This window comes from Microtus oregoni, unplaced genomic scaffold, assembly GCF_018167655.1.
Source record: "Microtus oregoni isolate MIOR12 unplaced genomic scaffold, Mior012 000004F_ref0000308, whole genome shotgun sequence".
NCBI lineage: Eukaryota > Metazoa > Chordata > Mammalia > Rodentia > Cricetidae > Microtus > Microtus oregoni.
Genome location: NW_024543063.1, coordinates 60,497,305 through 60,518,245, shown reverse-complemented (window position 1 = coordinate 60,518,245; position 20,941 = coordinate 60,497,305). Strand labels below are relative to the sequence as shown.

Sequence of the window (20,941 nt, the reverse complement as noted above, 5' to 3'; positions counted from 1 at the left end):
ATTTACTAAAATAGCACAACAAATTCTCACATAAATTTTAAATAAATTTTTTTATATTTACTTTAATTCTCAACATTTTTCCTATCATGCACAGGAATTTTTTCCTGACACATTTGAACAGAATAGTATTTGTTCTTTCATATAAATATAGTACAGTTATTATTTTATTAATAAGCATTATTTACATTTCATTAATTGTTATACCAGTACTTTGTTTTTATTGAGCTTTACATTTTTTTCCAATCCACTTCCTTCCTCCCCTCTCCCTTTCTACCCTCCCCATGTTCCCCACATTCCCAATTTACTCAGAATATCTTGTCTTTCTGTCTTTCCTATGTGGACCCATGTATGTCTCTCTTAGGGTCCTCTTGGTTGTCTAGCTTCTTTGGGTCTGTTGGCTGAAGTCTGGTTATCCTTTGCTTTATGTCTAATGTCTGCTTATGAGTGAGTACATATTATATTTGTCTTTCTGGGTCTAGGGTACCTCACTCATTATGGCTTTTTCTGGTTTTGTTCGTTTGTTTGAGAATTTCAAGATGTCATTATTTGTTTACCACTAATACTCCATTTGAGATTCGTTTGTTGAGAGTTCTCTGTTTAGATCTGGACCCCATATATAAATAGGATTATTTGTTATTTTGGTGTCCAGTTTTTTTGAGTTCTTTATATATTTTGGAGATCACGTCTCAGATGTGGGGTTGGCGAAGATCTTTTCCCATTCTGTAGGCTGTCATTTTGTCTTGTTGGCTGTGTTCTTTGCTTTACAGAAGCTTTTCAGTTTCAGGAGGTTCTATTTGTTAATTGTTTCTCCCAGTGACTGTGCTACTAGAGTTATATTTAGGAAGTGGTTTCCTGTGCCAGTGTGTTCAAGAGTACTTCCCACTTTGTCTTCTATGGGGTTCAGTGTGGTTGGTTTTATGTTGAGGTTTTTGATCCATTTGAACTCGAGTTTTATACAAGGCAATAGGTATAAATTTCTGTTATCTGTAGGTGCCAGATGTGCACATAGTGCGTATACATACATTCAAGCAAAACACTCAGACATACAAAAGGAAATGAATCTATAAAGGTTTAAAGTATTCATGGAAGAAGTGACGCAGTGAGGATGAGATAAAAGGTCTCGATTTGAATTAGTTTTAAAAGGAGAGACTGTAGCTGGGCGCTAGTGGCTCACACCTTTAATCCCAGCACTTGAGAGGCAGAGGCAGGTGAATCTGAGTTTCAGGTGAGCCTGGTATACAGGGTAAGTTCCAGGACAGCCAAGGCTAAACAGAAAAACCCTTTCTCAACACGCCCACCCCCCCCCATAAAAAAATGCATTCAGGTGGTGGTGCTGCATGCCTTCAATCCCAGCACTCGGAAGGCAGAGGCAGGCAGATCTCTGAGTTTGAGGCCAGCCTGGTCTACAAGAGCAAGTTCCAGGACACCTAGGGCCATTACACAGAGAAACTCTGTCTCATAAAACCAAAACCAAACAAACAGAGAGACTGAGGTATATATATGTGTGTGTATATGTGCGTGTGTGTTGCAGTGGTAGAGTACATGTATAACATACCCAAGACTCTGAGTCTAGCATCGTATACACTCACACAGAATCTATACAAAATCTAACATTAGCAAATGACGGTAATACCACTTAATTTAAGAGGATCATGATTTTGCACTCAGTTTGGGCAATATAGCAAAACCCAGTTTTACGCATGCATGCAAGTTCACACAAACAGATAAGATATATAAATCACCAATTTATTGATTTATTTATTTTGAATATTTTGGGACAGGGTTTCTCTTTGTAATCCTTGCTGTTCTGGAATTCTCTCATTAGACTAGGCTGGCCTCGAACTCAAGAGATTCTCCTACCTCTGCCTCTGAAGTGCTGGAATAATAGGCATGTGTACCATGACCACTACAAAATTTCCAATTTATTAGCTTCACAGGATGAAGGAAGGAAAAACAATCTATCATCACTTCTCCATTTTGGCATCTGTGAATGTGGAGCAGAGAGAGCTGTGTTTCCACTTACCAGCTAAAGAGTATAGGATACACACAGGTTGAAGAGAATGGGTACAGCTGATTTTGAAGTAGCCACATAGATAAGTGCATATTAAGAAAAGACCCTGCATAAAGGAGAAGAGTCTGATAAAAATGACAGCTGCAGTGTGAGACAGTATGTGTCATTGGTCTTCACATCTTATTACCAAAGCAGAGTTGCAAATGAGGGTCGCAGTCTGTGTTTAGACCTTTAAACAAACGTATCTGCTAGAGTGGGTCACTTACCTGGAATGTAATATTCTTTAGTTCTGTTACTTTGCCTGTATTATTTGCAACTTGGTGCTTTATAATTTCCTTTATAGCTTTTCAAAATTAAATTGGAAGAATTTTGCATATTAGAAATGTAACTGCAGTTAAACAGATGTATTTTTATTTATGTCTTTCTACCTTTTCCTCAGATATCATTAAATTTAATTTTTTAATTTTAGATGGAAGAAGAGCCCTTTAACCCAGACTACGTTGAAGTAGACAGAATATTGGAAGTTTCTTTTTGTGAAGATAAGGATACTGGTGAGGTAATTACTCAGTAAAAGTTTCTAAGGGGCTGAGAGATGGCTTGGCAGTTAAAAGCACTGGTTGCTCTTCTAGAGAATCCAGTTCAATTCCTAGCACCCACATGTTCATTGTGGCTCCCACTGTCTGTAACTCCAGTTTCAGGGGATTCAACAGCCTGTTCTGGCCTCCAAGAGTACCAGGTACACACATGGTACACAGTATATGTGAAGATAAAAACAGACTTTAAAATAAATAAAAATCGAGGGGAATTGTTTCTAAGAGATATGGAGATAATCAAGAGCACTGGCTGCTCTTGTAGAGAGGACCTTGGTTCAGTTCCCAGAACCTACATGGTACAGAATTCCAGTGCCATCTTCTGGTTTCCATGGGTACAACTTGTGTACTTGGAACACATACTTATGTGTAAGCAAACCTCATATACATGAAGTAAAAATAAATCTAAAAATTTTTTTCTAAGAAATACCTTAGAATTTCCAAATATTCAAGCCTAATAATACACTTGTTAAATAAAAACCTAGCACCTAAGCCACATTTTAGAGGACCCAGTTTCAGTTTCCAGCATACACATGGTGTATTACCACTGCCTAAATCCAGTGTCTGAGGCCCTGATACCTTCTTCTGATCCCTGGAGGTACCTAGCATGCACATGGTACACATACATACAGGCACCCAGACATACACATAAATTTTTTAAAAAATAATGATTACTTTGGCCAGGCAGTGGTGTTGCACTCCTTTAATCCCATCACTTGGTAGGCAGAGGCAGGTGGATCTCTGTGAGTTTGAGGTCAGCCTGGTCTACAGAGCAAGTTCCAGGTCAGCCAAAGCTACAGGCAGAGAAACCCTGTCTCAAATCAACCCCCCCCCCCCCCCGCAACAATGGTTTCTTTGTTTTTATTGATGGACGTTAATATATATTTAAGTTGTTTTATAAGCATTTTATAATTAAACTATTTACTTCTTTACAAGTGGTAAAATAAAAAACAACTTCTTTCTTAGTCTGTTATTTACTACTTGGTAAAATGGTGCTCACTGCCATATGAAGATAGCACCTGGGAATTAAAAGAAGATGTGGATCTTGCAAAAATTGAAGAGTTTGAACAACTGCAAGCTTCAAGGCCTGACACAAGACATTTGGTGAGAGCCTTTCTTGGGTGGCTTCTTAAGATCTTAGCACTTTGTATTTAGCAGGGTTAAGGTTATCTTCAGTTCTTGTGTCTGTGTGGCACATGTATTCACAACCAAAGCTTTTCTGAACCACACATACTTCTTTCTTAGATCCACAGCCCTAATTTTCAGTTAATATAGTCCTTGGTGTATAATTGATACAGTATTCTTTTAAATTGCTACATAATGTCTCATGCAACTAATTAAGCCTTTTCCATTGGTAGATAATCCTGGGTTTTGTTTTTGCTATTATAAATAATGCTTCATTGAATATTGAGTCCTTATATAGTTTTTGAGGGTTTAGAAATATAACTTATTTGAATAAATGTACCCTTAAAATTTCAGCAAGTATCTTTTTATAAATTCCATTTCCACCAAGATATAAATTCCATTCCCACCACCTCCAGTTAAAATTCTCCCTGGCTGGGTGGTGGTGGTGCACCTCTTTAATCCCAACAGAAGCAGAAGCAGGTCTAGTTTACATAGCGAGTTCTTGACAGCCAGGGCTATACAGAGAAACCCTGTCTCCCAAAACAAAACACAACAATGCAAAAAAAAAAAAAAAAAATCCCTACACAGTTTTCCCTGTCTCTGAATTTAAGTTTCCTCCTATCTTTCTCATATCATTTATATACACTTTACTCTCAATTCCATCTCTTAATATTCTCCATTCTCCATTCTCCATTCTCCATTAAACATTCTCCATTCTCCATTAAACATTCTCCATTCTCCATTAAACAAAAAATTCAAATCATACCTACCTTTTCATTATTTTCTCTAAGCCAGTTATTACTCACAACTATACAATTCATGTATTTCCTTACTAACTTTATTTCCTTTTAAGAACCTAGAATGGGGCTGGAGAGATGGCTCAGAGGTTAAGAGCATTGCCTGCTCTTCCAAAGGTCCTGAGTTCAATTCCCAGCAACCACATGGTGGCTCACAACCATCTGTAATGAGGTCTGGTGCTCTCTTCTGGCCTGCAGGCATACACACAGACAGAATATTGTATACATAATAAATAAATAAATATTAAAAAAAGAACCTAGAATGTTTTCATTGCATGGGTTAACTGGATTAACTGTGCTAGTTCTGTATTATAAATGGTAAAGCTGGGGCTGGCCTACTGCATATATTGCATTATTGCTAAAATATGCTACTACTCTGGAGCGCTGCACATTCTTCTGTCAGACTGCATTCTTCCTCGCCCTCTGCTCACACGTTGGTGTATGAGGGGGCTTGGCAGTGAAGCACTGTGGAAGCAGTCACAGAACTGTCGTAGGCCAGCTGGTTAACGTTCTGTAACTCCCACCTTCATGGTGCTTTTCTTTTCCGTGCTTAATTATACTTACTTGAGCTCAACAGTGTTGGTAATATTTTTTGTTACAAAAGAAGATGTCTCTATTTTAGGTGCCTTTTTCTGTATCTACTAAAATTCTCTTTATTTCCTTTTGTTTCCTTATTGTTTGATTTAAAACTTTAAACCTACTTGGCTAGTCCTTGTAAAAACTCTAGTTTAATGCACTGCCCTTTCAAAACTTGTCCATTTAGTGAAAATTCTGCTAAGAAAATTTAAATGTCTGTTCTTGAGGAATATTGATGCGTAGTTCCTTTTCGTGTAATGTCACCTGATTTTAGCATCAAAGCTTCACAGGATGAATTTCAGGGTGTGCCTCACTGTTCTATTTTCTGGAAGCCTCTGAGTAGAATTAACTTGATGTCTAACTATTAGATAAAGTTTCATCATATACTGTATGCTTTGGCTTCTAGGTTCTTTTAAAAGCAAGGTTTCTTGCCATGAGTAAGTTGTGTGGAAGATAAACATCTGAAATGCATCATTCATTTTATTTTTGTTCACAAAGGATCGTCCTCCCTCTAATATTTGGAAGAAAATAGATCAATCCAGGGACTATAAAAATGGTAATCAACTCAGGGAATATCAACTAGAAGGACTCAACTGGCTTTTGTTCAATTGGTATAATAGGTATGTAGTATATCGTAAGAAGATTTTAGTACATTCCTGTTTTTGTATATGCCAGAATGTGTTAATTAAAATAAGTACTTATATTGCTGTGCTGTGTTTGTGCTGGAAAGTCTTTATTATTTAATAATGAAGATATCTCAGAAAAAGAATGTAAATTATGATTTTGAATGCCAGTCTTAATGTTGTTTCCTTTAAGTATATACACCCACATGTTTGTTGCTTAAAAGTTAAATTTGAAACAACTTTACAATAGTCTCAAACTATTCATTATTTTAGCTTTTCAACATACAATTTATGTCAGTGATTGTATCTGTGGAGTGAACTGTATGTTAAGATATTAGAATTATATAGAGTGCTAATATTTAATTTAAACGTCAAATGACATAGACTATAAGCACATAAAATTATGTGGACATAAAATTATGGGAACATACCAGTGAATGTCCCTTTGTTATTATTGTTCATGTTCTGAGTTGTTCAAAATGCTTTATAAAACCAATCTCAAGTAATTTATTGAGGTAAGAAGATAATTCCAAAGGAATTACAATATAATACAATAAATGAGAATGAAGTGTTACGTATAGTACTGTGTGCAGACTATCATTGAAGTTTCTGCTACTAGACATGATAGCAACAATTTAATGATTCTTGTTTGGAATGCATTTTCCCTGTTTTAATTCTCCCCTCTTTCTTCGGAGTTGTTTCACTATTTATGTAGAGTTGCGCGGTTCAGTTAGGTGGCATGAGAATTACCTACTTGCCCATGCAGTGTTCTCTTTTCTGATTTATGCTTTCCAAATATTAATCATTATTTCCTTCAAGAGAAGCTTCCAGGTAAAATAATACTGCATTTTTAAAATTTTCCTCACTCATTAGTACCCCTTTGCACTTTTTACATTGCCCGGTTTAACCTTTGACCTTTTCCCTCTACCCTTCCATTCTCTGTTCTGGTCACTCTCTGTATGTGACTGCTTCATAAAGAAACCAGAGACAGTAGGCTTTGAATTCTCAAATTCTTGCCCATTTTCATGTCCAGTCCTTCCAGCACTTCTCTAAGTGTAGCCATTCATAGCTCTAACCTCATTTGTCACAAGCACGATTAAATCACGCTACCTCAACTCTTCAGGCTGTCTTGTGTCCAGTCTTCAGTAAGCTCTCCTTCTCTTTTATATCTTCAATGTATGCTGGAAGACTTGTTTGCCTAAGTCTATGAATGGTTTGGGTATTAAATAGAAAACTTAATCCTTTGACTCTGCTCTTCCCACTAACTACTTCAAGCCCCCCTTGTAACTCTACACAAAAAACTAGAGCTTCACTTCCTCATCCCTACTTTTCTTTTTATTCTGCACCAGCCTGGAATTTGGTTCTCTGTTCACTCCATAGCCTATGTTGGTCTAGAACTCACTGTGTAGACTGTGCTAGCCTCAAACTCATGATAGTCCTGTATTAGTCTCATTGGGATTACAGGCATGTATCTCTCTATCCACCTGTGGATTTTGTTTCTGTTTTTCTCTGAAATTTCTCATTTCCTAATTAATAGAATATTCTTAGTCTTCAGTTCATCTCTCCTGTGTTAAATATATACAAGTTGCCATTTCTTCCATTAAACTTTCTTCCCATTCTCATTTCCCCACCTTCTACAGTGTGACTCCAAGATCTTTAGCATCTCTCTGATAATTTCAACACTTTGCTAAACAGGGTTCTTTTCTGTTTTATCTGTTGATTTCCCACACACACACACCATGCCCTAGATTTAATCTTTAATTAATTTTTCAGATTCCTTATTTTTTTTCTCCATTCACCATCTCAACAGACACACTACAAACTCCCCTTTTAGACTAGCCAATATTTTAATGACTCCATAACTTTATCTCTGAGGCCTTGAGCTATGATTCCATATTTTTTGACTTTAACTGTCTGAATATGATTCAGCAGTTTCACTACGTATATAATAGATTCAAAATTAATCTTTTTATTTTCTATATATCAAATTTGTTCTTTTCCAATTTTTCTATGTGGTTAATATAGCGCAATTGATTGACTTACCTAAATTCAAGTCTGGTAGTTACCTCATACATGTAGTTGGTGAATAGGGCCAAGCCATCATAGCTTTAGCATGTTCTGCCTTAACTACTTAACTACAAAGTTCCTGTGCCTGAACTTTCTTCCCTGTATCTTGCCAAGTAGGCCCAAACGTCTAGTACTTTACTATCTGCCATTGCACTGGAATAGAACTTACAATACAAACTTAATGTTGTTGTATTTTTAAAAGATTGTTAGAGCCTGCCTTTGCATAATAAAATGATGTCTAATATCTTCTATGCTTGGATCTGACTTATCTCACGAATCTCTCCTCCCTTCTCCTTTCCCTTTTTGTTCATATTAAGCAACTTTTGGTCCCCTGGTTTGAACTTTTTTTTTTTTAACTTTTGACCCTTTGTTTTGATCTTTGAAAATTTTTATAAAAAATGACCTGAAGCTTTCCCCTTTGCTCTAGCCAGATTATTATTTGTTGTCATATCCCTCTGATTTTCTGTAAGAACATTTACTATTTATACTCGTCACTGGCCACAGAGAAAAACTGTCTGTGGAATTTATTTTAGAAGTCGCACCCTTTTTGATCTTATTCCATACACACTGAATCAGAATGTATAGAGAAAAGACCTGGTTACCTATTTGTTTGTTTGCTTGTTTTTGAAGCTCTGTAGGCTCTTTTAACGTAAAGCCACTGATGAAAGCCAGTGCTAAGTTTATTCTTCTACAGTAGCAGCTTGAATGGCTACTTATTTATGTATATTGCTTGTCTGCTTCTCTAATAGATACAAGCCCCTAGAAGGCAGAGAACATGTTCTCTTTCTTTTCTGTCCCATCTTCTCATACTTACTGAGATAGCAACAGGTGTTTAATAAATACTTCCTAAATATTTGACATGCCTTGCTATTGTCTTCTCACTCTTAAAATCAAACACTTACTGGGCAATATCTTTATTTGAAGCTCTAAAAATCTTTAATGTTCCCTTATAGGATTATAATAAAATTGTAATCTTTACCTTACTCTGCATTAGCAACTTTTTTATGTTTTTATAAATGAAAGTATTTTCATTGTTTTCTTACTTCTTTTTAAATGTTTATTTTAAAAAACAATAGTATTTAGAAAAGCCCAGTGTGTGTATGCATGGGTAATGCATTTATTTATTTCAGACGAAACTGCATTTTAGCAGATGAAATGGGTCTTGGCAAAACCATTCAGTCAATTACATTCCTCTACGAAATCCTTCTGACTGGTATAAAAGGACCTTTCCTGATTATCGCACCACTTTCTACCATTGCAAACTGGGAAAGAGAATTCCGTACGTGGACTGATATCAATGTTGTGGTTTATCACGGGAGCTTGATTAGCAGACAGATGATACAGCAATATGAGATGTACTTCAGGGATTCACAGGTTTGTTATTACTGATTTTGTTTATTTTTTAAAAGACCACAGCTGAATAAGATAATATCACATGTTAACAGTTTATAAAGATAATATTACATGTTAACAATTTATAATTTGCTGTAGATTTTAATCTCATACTTTTATGTTAAGCTCATTCATATTTATATTGTGATAAATTTAGTTGCTTAAAAGCAATGACTAAAGTCAGTTTACTGTTTCTAGTTCACTGTAGCATAGTATTGATTTATACAAATGTATAAATTGATTATTGCCTATAATTTTTAACTACAATAATTTAATTTTCTAACTGTATTTAAATATGTTATTTTTTGATATAACTGTCTTTGATCACCCTCTTGTTCCTCCACTACCCTTTCTTTAAATGATTACTTTTTGGTGATTATGATGACATTAAATTCGTATTGATGTGAGACTAAGGTTCTTTTTCATGTTCAATATATTTATATTTTAGAGTTGTTTAATTTAGTTTGTAGCCTGACAGGGGACTCTCCACAGTAAAGCACCTGTCTAGCTTTTATGATTCCTTCTGATTGTCTAGCGTGTATGATTCCCTGTGATCACAAGAGACAGAGACAAAACAACCTGGAAGACATAGAATTCCACGTTGTGCTCTTGAATGTTAATATGAATTTTTCTGACTTCATTCAGAAATAAAAAGAAATCAATAAACTCAATTGAGACTGAATATACTTTTAATTAGAACAAGTGTGACTGGCTACCTAAGTAGCTTCTAAATATATTTCTTTCATTCATTGCTTTGTTCTAAAGTAATTACTATGCAGTATGACCATGTGATGACACTAGAAGTTAAAGCAAGATAATGTGCATAACCTGTGCTTTTGCTTCCAATTATAACTGATTTTCTGTTATTTCCTGCTGAAAATGAGTGACATAGACAGATTTGTTTGCATAACATCACTTTCCCTCCTGCTTACAGAGTTGAAACTATTTCATGTGTGTGAAATTGAGCACAAATACAATCATTTATTTCTCAGCCATGTCAAAAACTACCTCCTTTGCACTTTTACAGTATGGATTCTAGTTTGATTCCCTTACATAATATATTATCCCTTATCAAACAAATGCAGAATTATAAAGCTCTTCAACATAATAAAAATAATTATATACCTTTTTAAATTAATTATTATTATTTTTTGAGATATGATAATTTTTTGAGTCTTGCTGTATGACTAGGCTGTCCTTAAACTCATGGGACTCTTTCCACATTAGCTTCCAATCCAAGTCCTGGGATTCGAGGCATCTGCTCTCATACCTGCCTTCTGAATTCACTTTTAAGAAAACAACTAAAATTGTGACACATTAAGTGGTTTTGGGTTGTTTTTTTTTTGGTCTAAGCTGTACCTTTAATGCAGATATCAAAGTTTAGTATATAATCCAAAGCCAAGAGATTCTTGATGTATTATAAACTGAATGCTATATGTCAAACATTATATTTTATGATTAATGTTAAAGTTTTCAAAATATTAGCTGAAGAGACTTTTAATTTCAAAATGACTTATATTGAACTATATAGTATATAAAGTATATCTGTACTATAAAGTACATACAGATACAACTCTTAGAGTTAAGTCTCTTGAATATATTTTAATAAATTAGTTGAATATTTCTTTCTGTTTTTAATTTTTTGAATGACTTAAAAACTATAGTACTTGCAAAGACTTGTTAAATATTTCATTTGGGAAAGAGTAACATAAGGAAATAATACCTATAAACAACTATTTCTGTGTGCCATGTGATTTTTGAAACAATTTGCATATATTCTTTTACTTAATCTTTATAATTGTAACCTTGTAACATAGATTTTATTAAATTAGCTTCTTATTGCATGAAATGAGTCATAAAGGAATTATGTGGATTATAATAAAAGAACATAGCAAAACTATTATTAATCAGACCCAAGAGCCCTGGTTATAATATATATCCTGTTTTCATAGCCTGGTAAATGCCATGAGTTTGTACTTTGTATCTGTGGTAGAAATACTCTACTGGAGCTTTGGTCTAATGTAGTAGTGGACAGTGTGAAAGACCAGCATGAGATAAACTGCAAACAAACCAATTCATAACTTTTCCTTCTTTTAATGCCTATGCGTTTGTGTCTGACTTTCTCTTAGGATTATTAGGTTCTTAGACTTGGTGCTATTTTATAGCACGCTAGTTAACATCTCCACTTGCATATAACTTATGCATATTTCAAACTTACCATGTACAAAACCACAATCATTAGCTTCCCTATGCTAGTGAACAGGAGCTCTACAATCCAGCTGTTCAAGCCAAAGCTTTAGATCCGTGGTTCTCAACCTTTCTAATGCTGCGACCCTTTAATATAGTTCCTCATATTCTGGTGAGTCTAAAATTATTTTGCTGACACTTCATAACTTAATTTTGCTACTCTTATGAATTATAAAGTAAACATATGATATGCAGGCTATCTGATATGTAACCCCCATGGGGTAGTTGCCCAGAGGTTGAGAACCACTGCTCTAGAGTAAAGTTTTCTATTTTCTCCATGTCTCATTCCACACTTGTAACTTAAGAAGATTCGTCAGACCTGGCCACTTCTAACAACACTTGTGAATGGTCCCTGTGACCCTGCCCTTGCCATCTTCAGACCATTTCACTTCTGCAGCCACAAACTCCTGTTCTCATCAAATCAGCTTCTCCTTGTGAATAAGGCCTTCCTGTCAGTTTCCAGATGCTTCGGCCTCTGTCCTTTGCCCTCACTTTCCTTCACGGCTTTCATCAACCCTGTCCTTCTTTTTTTTTTTTTTTTTTTTTTAAATATTTATTTATTATTTATACAATAGTCTATTTGTGTGTATGCCGAAGGCCAGAAGAGGGCGCCAGACCTTATTACAGATGGTTGTGAGCCACCATGTGGTTGCTGGGAATTGAACTCAGGACCTTTGGAAGAGCAGGCAATGCTCTTAACCACTGAGCCATCTCTCCAGCCCCCAACCCTGTCCTTCTTGCTGTCACCTGAATATTTCCATGGATACTTTAGGCCCTTTGTGCTGGCTACTTTTAGCAGGGATTCATTGTCTGCCAGATTTCTAGATATCAACACAGATCTTGGCTTATGTATCATCTCTCAGTTATCATGTGTAAGGTTGCAGTGATCATACTCTTATTCCATACACTTGTATGTCACAATGCTTACTGCTTTTCTTACTAGGAGTGTCCTATATTAGAACCATGTAGGTTCCACTTGGATAATACTTTATTTTACTTACCTTATATCTCCAGAAATTAGAACAAGATAATAAATATTCTCTGAATAAATTATTTAAATGGCTATTATGGTATTCATTATTTGCTTGGCTTTGTAAATGTGAATTCATAGGTGTAAACTAAACTTTAGGACTGAAATCTCCTTGGTCAGATTTTATAATGCTCAGTTTTTTAAGTTGAATTAGTCTCTCCTCACCCCTCCTTACCCCTGAGACAGTCTTACTATGGAGCCCTGGGATTATCTGAGACTCATGTAGACCAGGCTGGCTTCTAACCCACAGAAGATAGCTTGTCTCTATCTTCTCCATGCTGGGGCTGAAGATGTATGCCACCACACCTGGCCTCAAATTCCTTTTTAGTTTGTTTGTTTGGTTGTTTTTTTGTTTTTCCAGACTGGATTTCTTTGTGTAGCCCTAGCTGTCCTTGAACTCACTCTAAACCTGGGTGTCGTCCACTCAGAGATCTGCCTGCCTCTGCCTTCTGAGTGCAGAGATCAAAGACATGCACCATCACAACCCAGCTTTTGGCCTCAGTTCTTTTCTTGAGACATTTTACTGGAATATACTTACTTGTATATATGTTTAAATAATACACATATGTAGGCATGCTGTGTGTATGTAATAGGTCTTTCTTTGGACTGCCATCTCTCAAATAACGACCTGGAGACTTACTTTTAATTATGAAAGCTTGGCCTTGGCTTAGGCTTGTTCCCAATTAGCTCTTATAACTTAAATTAACCCATTTATATTAATCTGTGTTCTGGCACATGACTTATTACCTCTCCTCCATACTGTACACCTGACTTCCTCCATGTCTCGCTGGCAAATCTCAGCCTCTCTGATTCTTCCCCTGAGTTCCTCTCTCTCTCTCTGAAAGTCCTGCCTATCATCTCTCTAGCTATTGGTCATACAACTCTTTATGAAACCAGTCAGAAGATGCCTTAGGCAGGTGACAAGCAGACACATCTTCACACAGTGTACAAAAAGATTATCCTACGTGTGTGTGTATGTGTGTGTACATGTGTACATGTGTAAGTACATGGCTTGTGAAAGCTGGAGCATAACCTTGGGTTGGGTGTCATCCCCTCAGGAACTCTATCCACCCTTGGAGATAGGGTTTCTCTTTGTCCCAGATCTCAGTTAGGCTAGATTCCTTGGACTTCTGCCCCCAAGCCTCTTCCTGATTACTCCTGCATGGTGCATCCACACTGAGCTCACTGAGCTGACTTTTTACATAGGTGCTAGGAATTGACCTCTGATTATTTTCAAGCTTGTAGAGCACGTGCTCATTGACTGGGCTCGTCTTCCAGCCCCATAATTATGGGTTTTGACAATGTTATTAAACAGCTATCTAATATATTTTAAATAATGAAACTCTTAAGTGTCTGCACATGTAAAAATGTCAATGAAAAGTAGTTTGTAAAAATGTTATTAATATATTTTATGCCATTTAATAGGAATCAAAAGTGAAATTAAGACATTCTACCAGTGTATTTATTGTATTTGGTAATTTCTAGGGACGTATCATTCGAGGAGCTTACCGATTCCAAGCCATCATCACTACCTTTGAAATGATTCTCGGGGGCTGTGGAGAACTTAATGCAATTGAATGGCGGTGTGTGATTATTGATGAAGCACACAGATTAAAAAATAAAAATTGTAAACTCCTGGAGGGCCTGAAACTTATGAATCTGGTAAGTAACTCAAAGTATCATTTTGACTTGGTTTACTAACTAGAAGGAACATGAAGATTCAAAACTAGTGCTAAAATATCATATCATTTTCAAATTTTATAGAATTGTGGGTTTCTTTTTCTTTTCTTTTCTTTTTTTTTTTTTGGTTTTCAAAACAGAGTTTCTCTGTGTTGTTCTGGCTATCCTGGAACTCACAAAGATCCACCTGCCTCTGCCTCCCAAGTTCTGGGATTAATGGCATGTGCTGCCTCCACTTGGCATAGAATTGGTATTTTAAATCCTATGTTGCAAATTTAGATATTTTATTTATTTAGCCTTAATTAGTATGTTATAAAACCATACCACTTTCTTTTTTTTAAAGACTTATTTATTTTATATATATGTGTGTGTGTGTGTGTGTGTGTGTGTGTGTGTGTTCTCTCTTGAACTTTTGCCTGAAAAGGGCATCAGATTCCACTATAGATGACTGTGAGCCAGCATGTGGTTGCTGGGAATTGGACTCAGGACTTCTGGAAGAGCAGCCAGTTGAGCCACTGAGCCATCTCTCCAGCCCTTAATAATTTATTTTTTATTATTTTATTTGCATTGTTGTTTTGCCTGCCTGTACGTCTGTGTGAAGTGTCAGGTTTTGGAGTTACAGACAGTTATGAGCTGCCAAGTGGATGCTGGGAATTGAACCTAGATCCTCTGGAAGAGCAGAACAACCATACCACTTTTTAAGATCAGATTTAATTTTAAATTTAATTATAAAAATTAAAAGAGGGCCTGGGAATATGTCTCAACAGTTAAGAGCACATATTAGTCTTACAGAGGACCCGGGTTCAGTTAACAGCATCTACAATGGCCTCACAACCATCAGTAACTCCAGCTCTAGGGCATCCTACATCCTATTCTAGCCTTTGTAGCACCAGGCCTACATGTGGCACACATACATTCAGGTAAAACACCCACACATAAAATAAAAATGAAAAGAAGAAAATGTGTAGATATGTACTGTTTTAGGGGGAAAAAAATAAGACCACAAAATTTCAAACCTTAAATTCCTTAATTAAAAAGCTATTTCTTACTCCACATCAAAGAAACGTCTCTTTTCAAGAGATGGAAACCTTTACAGAAAACCGCATCCAAACAAAATGCAGTGTTTTGGAACCAAGCCCCAGAGATACATCTACAATAGAACTACTGAATCTGAGGCTTTGGGATCATTGTGAAGGGGGCAGGGGTTGAAAAAATTGTAAGAGCCAGAGGAACAGGGAGTTTGCTGTAAAACTGTATCTCCTAATAATGTCAGAATATACACTGATAAAATCATACCAACATGACTACCTTAACTTCACACAAAGAACCACAGGCATCTAAGGAATGCTCAGGAAGAAGAAATAGTCTCCTCCAGGGAAGAAGGTAGCAGTTGGTTATCCAGTATCAGTCATCAGCTCTGAAAACGTGCACGCTAGTAGCATTGTACAGCCTGAACAAGAGCATGGTAGGCATGTGTAGGGTTTGCAGAGAGGAAAAGGAATGGAGAAATGGTGCTTAATCTCAAAAAATAAAAGAAATAATTTAAAAAGAAGCCTTTCACCAAATTTTTCCTGTCATTTACGATAAAAAATAATAAAAACTCAAGCCTATTTTTCTTCATGGCACACACATAGAGTCAGAGGACAACATGGAGGAGTTCTACTGCGGGGGATTCTGGGGGTCACACTCAGGCCGACAAACTTGACCACAAACTCTGTCACTCCCTGAGTCATCTCACCAGCCCCAAACACACTACTCTTCGTGTTCATGGTGTTTGCTACAATGAATAATAGAGGATCTTAAGGTTATATTATTGCCTGCATATTTGCTTCTTTTAAATGCAAATGTTTGAAACATTTTTATTTTTAATTACTGCCACATAATTAGTACGTTAATGCTTAAGTAAGCAGGAACCACATACAGTAAAAGTTAATGTGCCCTTTTTTCCCTTATGTATGTGGACAAGCAATTCAACTCTTCATTCTGATATTTACATTTTTGCAAAATGTAAAATTGGTCTGCCTTTTGAGACCTATTCTTATTAGATATTTTTTTGGAGATATGAATATATACATGTGGAATTTAAAATTATTATCAAATCAAATTTTAAATAATTATGTTATTAAAATATTCTTATTTTCCCTTAAAATTTGATGGAGTTCTATAGTTGAAAGCATAATCCAGTCAGCCATTTACTTATTTGGATAATAAAACTTCAGTGATTCAACAAATTTCCTGTGAAGAATTGAATATCCATAACCAGGTTATAAAAATGAACTTCCTTTGATCCTGTTCTCACACTGATGTCAAGTACAAAGAGACAAATAACCTTTTTGTTCTTTTATTTTCTTTTTTTGCAATTTATTTTTTAATTATTTTATTGTTTTTATTGAGCTATATATTTTTCTCCACTCCCCTCCCTTCCTCCTCCATTCCCCTTCTACCCTTTCCGATGATCCCCACGCTCCCAATTTACTCAGGAGATCTTGTCTTTTTCTACTTCCCATGTAGATTAGAAACTTTTTTGTTCTTAAAAACACCTAAAATATGGTTCTTCAAATGTTTAGAATTTTTATAGGCATGAATAGGTAAAAATAACATAGATAATGATAAATTGCAAGATTGACAATGTTTTTTTAATTGATTGGGTTAGTGTTGCTGAATATTTTGAAGAAATTGTTGCATTGAAATCAATTTGTGAATATTATAGTTAGAAACTAATTGCTAGTATTTCAGTGAACATGTGATTTCTTCTATCAGCTTCCATTTACTTAGTACTAAGGTGTTTTTTCAATTGTTCTTATTTTCTGTAGGAGCACAAGGTGCTGTTGACGGGCACTCCTCTCCAAAATACAGTTGAAGAACTGTTCAGCCTTCTTCACTTTCTTGAACCTTTAAGGTTTCCTTCTGAGTCAACATTTATGCAAGAATTTGGAGATCTGAAAACAGAGGAACAGGTATTCTATTGTGTTTTTGAAATAAGCACATCAAATCCTTTGTTATAATTACTTTCTATGGATAATTGAATATATACTGGTATTTTATCATTTCTATCATGCTTTTACTCAGGTACAAAAACTCCAGGCTATCCTTAAACCAATGATGCTGAGACGATTAAAAGAAGATGTGGAAAAGAAATTGGCACCTAAGGAAGAGACAATTATTGAAGTAGAGCTTACCAACATTCAAAAGAAATACTATAGGGCTATTTTAGAGAAGAACTTCTCCTTTTTATCCAAAGGAGCTGGTCAAACTAATGTACCTAACTTAGTCAACACCATGATGGAGCTCAGGAAATGCTGTAATCATCCATATCTTATCAAAGGTATCTAAAAGGAGTTGCAACAGATATATTCCTTGCAGCAGATAGCACTCAGTAAAGAAGCGAAGCACCCCACTTGCAGCTGCCCATGTTATCACTTTCTTATGCTGTTCTGAGGGCTGGCAAGTGTCTGCATGTCAGAGGCAGTGTGACTTGCTGTAGTCTATTTTGAGCACATGTCACAAGATTAAGAATTCAGTTTATCTTAGAGAATTCCTTAGAGTTCCAGGACAGCTTGGGCTATGTAGAGAAATCCTGTCTCAGACCCCCTCCCCCAAAAAAGTGTGTGAGTATGTGTGTGTATGTATGTTTGGTTATATGTTGTATATGCATGTTGTATGCATGTTTAAAAGTGTGTGCATTTATTTCCTTGGGTTAGGACTGAAGTTCTTTTGCTTTATTTTGACTTTGACTTTTATTTTTTCTTTTTTGTTTGATTTAGTTTTGGGGTGATTTGGGGTGGGATAGGAGGTCAGGTCTTGCTGGGTAATGCCCGGCTGTGACAAATGCCCAAGCAGTCTTTTTGCTTCAGGTTTCCATGAACCACCTCACTCTGCAGGCTCATGGTTTTAGTCAGTCTTTCCTAGGCACGCTCATTTACTATTCAGCAAACAAAAATCTACATAAAGACTTCAAAAGATTCCGAAGATATTCTCTGTATCTTCAGTATAATTAACATTGTTATATTGTGGGAGGTTTGACACAAATTTAAATAATTCTATTACAAACAATATAGGTAAAAAAAAAAACAAAAACAAAAACAATATAGGTGCCACTAGAATGTTGTATATTACCGAAGTATAGAAGAGCACCAATTCTCATTTAAACCAGCTGGAAATCACCTGAAATTTTTCATTGCTCATATTATTCCATCTTTCTTTTTAGGTGCTGAGGAGAAAATACTTGGAGAATTTCGAGATACATACAATCCATCTGCTTCTGACTTTCATCTGCAAGCAATGATCCAGTCTGCTGGTAAATTGGTCCTCATTGATAAGTTACTGCCCAAAATGAAAGCAGGAGGCCATAAAGTACTTATCTTCTCTCAGATGGTACGCTGCCTTGACATCCTGGAAGACTATCTCATCCATAAAAGGTACGAAATTATATTGCTTATTTCACCTGATTCATAAACTTTAGTGTAATGTTTTTATTTCTGTTTTATTTTGTTGGTAAAATTAGAACTTGTAAATTGTTTTTATGCTTTATAAAATGTGTTTATATTTTTATCTTTTATGGCTTATTTAATATGAATTTGTTATTCCATTTCCGGTTTTGGTTCGTGACAATTTTTATATAAATAAATAAAACACACTTAGGGTATTTTATGAGACTGTTAAAATTTTAACCTCATATCAACATATTATAAAAGGAAATCAGAAATTTTAACTGTTGATTTTAGTATGAAAGATTTTTATCACTTTACCTTAGAAAAGGTTTATATTTTTTCATGTTATATGATTATGTAGTTCATTTTTATTGCTACTATGTACAGTGTGTGCATATTATATATGTGATGTATGTGTGTGTTTGTGTTGATACCTGGAGCGCACTGATTGTCTAAAATTACTGGCTTGTGAGCCCAAGGATCCTCCTATCTCCTCCTCCTAGCCCTGATCACAGATACATCCTACTGTTCCTGGATATCACTTTTACTAGGATACTGGGGATCGAAGCTCAAGTCCTCAGATGTGTTTAGCAAGCACTTTTCCAACTGAGAAAATCTTCTAAGCTACATTATGACTCTTTTTTTCTCCTTTGCAGTACTGAGGTTTAAACTTGAGACCCTGCATTTGTGAGCAGGATTTCCACTTCTGTGAACTCATACTAAAATATATATTGCTCTCAATGTTATACCAGAGAAGATCATTGTATCACAATATGGCCCTTAAAAAATCTTTCAGTTTTCTTTTTATGAATATTTATTTATTATTCATGTGTATTTATCTGTGTCTGTGTGAGTTTATGTGCACCACATGTGTGCAGGTGCCCAAGGAGGCCAGAGGGAGTCAGATACCATGGCACTTGAAGTAGAGGCTGTTGTGAGCCACCTGATGTGAGCGTGACTGCTGAGAATTGAACCTCAGTCTTCTCAAAAAGCAACAAGATCACTTAACCACAGGGCCATCTCTCTAGCCCCTCATAATGGCATTTTCTTGATTACCTTGTATAAAGAACTTATGAGGAGATAAATCTGTGCAAACAGATTTCAAATATGTCTAATGATGAATTTCATGGAAAACCCTAGGGTTTTGTTTTTGTTTCTTTAAATCTACAAGTAACATTAGAAATCATGCTCTGTTTTGTACTAAAAATCTAAGAAATATGTAGAAAGAACCAAAGAAAGTATGGCAAGTGAATACTATTTAAATTTCTGCGATAGCTTCTGAAATGATATGTATTTGATGTCTTGTAGAAAAAAATTGAATGTTATTGGTTGGAGAGATGGCTCAGTGGTTGAGAGCACTGGCTCTTCTTACAGAGGACCTGTGTTTGGGTTCCAGCATCCACATGGCAGCTTACAGCTGTCTGCAACTCCAAGATCTGAGTATATGTAGGCAAAATACCAATGCACATGAAATAAAAATAAAGTGTTTTTTTAAAAATTGAATGTTAGATAGGGAAGGATAACAGATTTTAAAATTATTGCTTGGTGTAATGACTACAGAGTTGTACAGCATTCCAGCTTGTCCTCCACAGACGTGCTGTGTCAGCTGAGGGGATGCCATGGGGACATTTACAGCTTCTTGTGTAGTCCTCTCAGAGTATCTTTATGTTTCCTTGTGTTTCAAATGTAGAAAGGATTTTTTATGATGCTGTTTCTTAATTTTATAGCATAATCATAGGGACAGGGATGCTGACTTTGCCGTTGATAGACCATATCTTAAGTTTCACTATATTCAACATTTAAACTTTCTGGTTTTCACTTAAATAGATATTTATATGAACGAATTGATGGGAGAGTCAGAGGAAATCTTCGACAAGCAGCTATAGATCGATTTAGTAAACCTGACTCAGATCGATTTGTTTTTCTCCTGTGTACCCGAGCTGGTGGTCTGGGCATCAACTTAACTGCAGCTGATACATGCATAATTTTTGATTCTGATTGGAATCCTCAAAATGACCTCCAGGTAATAAATTTCTTGACTAACAAAGAATGTAATTTTTAAAAAAATTCATGCTACTTTTCTTAGTGATTTTCATCTTTTGTTTTTATATAGGCAGATTAACATCTGTTTCTTTTTTCTTTTTCTTTTTTTTTCTTTTTGGTTTTTTTTGAGACAGGGTTTCTCTGTGCTTTGGCGGCTATCCTGGAACTAGCTCTTGTAAACCAGGCTGGCCTCGAACTCACAGAGATCTGCCTGCCTCTGCCTCCCAAGTACTGGGATTAAAGGCGTGCGCCACCACCGCCGGGCTAACATGTGTTTCTTTAAGAAACAGCAGTACATAGTAAAACTATTTTAGTTATCACTTAGTGTTA

At 35.8% G+C, this 20,941-nt stretch overlaps 1 protein-coding gene across 8 annotated transcripts in view; it reads left to right on the top strand.

The window, feature by feature from the left end:
- Chd9 (chromodomain helicase DNA binding protein 9) overlaps positions 1–20,941 on the top strand; it is a 183,744-nt gene that overhangs the window by 102,559 nt on the left and 60,244 nt on the right. For all 8 annotated transcript variants that reach the window (XM_041649401.1, XM_041649402.1, XM_041649400.1 and 5 more), the window contains 9 exons: positions 2,481–2,567; positions 3,568–3,705; positions 5,598–5,719; positions 8,920–9,163; positions 13,944–14,120; positions 16,952–17,095; positions 17,208–17,463; positions 18,346–18,556; positions 20,396–20,591. In XM_041649401.1, the coding sequence (XP_041505335.1) occupies positions 2,481–2,567; positions 3,568–3,705; positions 5,598–5,719; positions 8,920–9,163; positions 13,944–14,120; positions 16,952–17,095; positions 17,208–17,463; positions 18,346–18,556; positions 20,396–20,591 (1,575 nt within the window). The remainder of the gene's footprint in view (positions 1–2,480; positions 2,568–3,567; positions 3,706–5,597; positions 5,720–8,919; positions 9,164–13,943; positions 14,121–16,951; positions 17,096–17,207; positions 17,464–18,345; positions 18,557–20,395; positions 20,592–20,941) is intronic.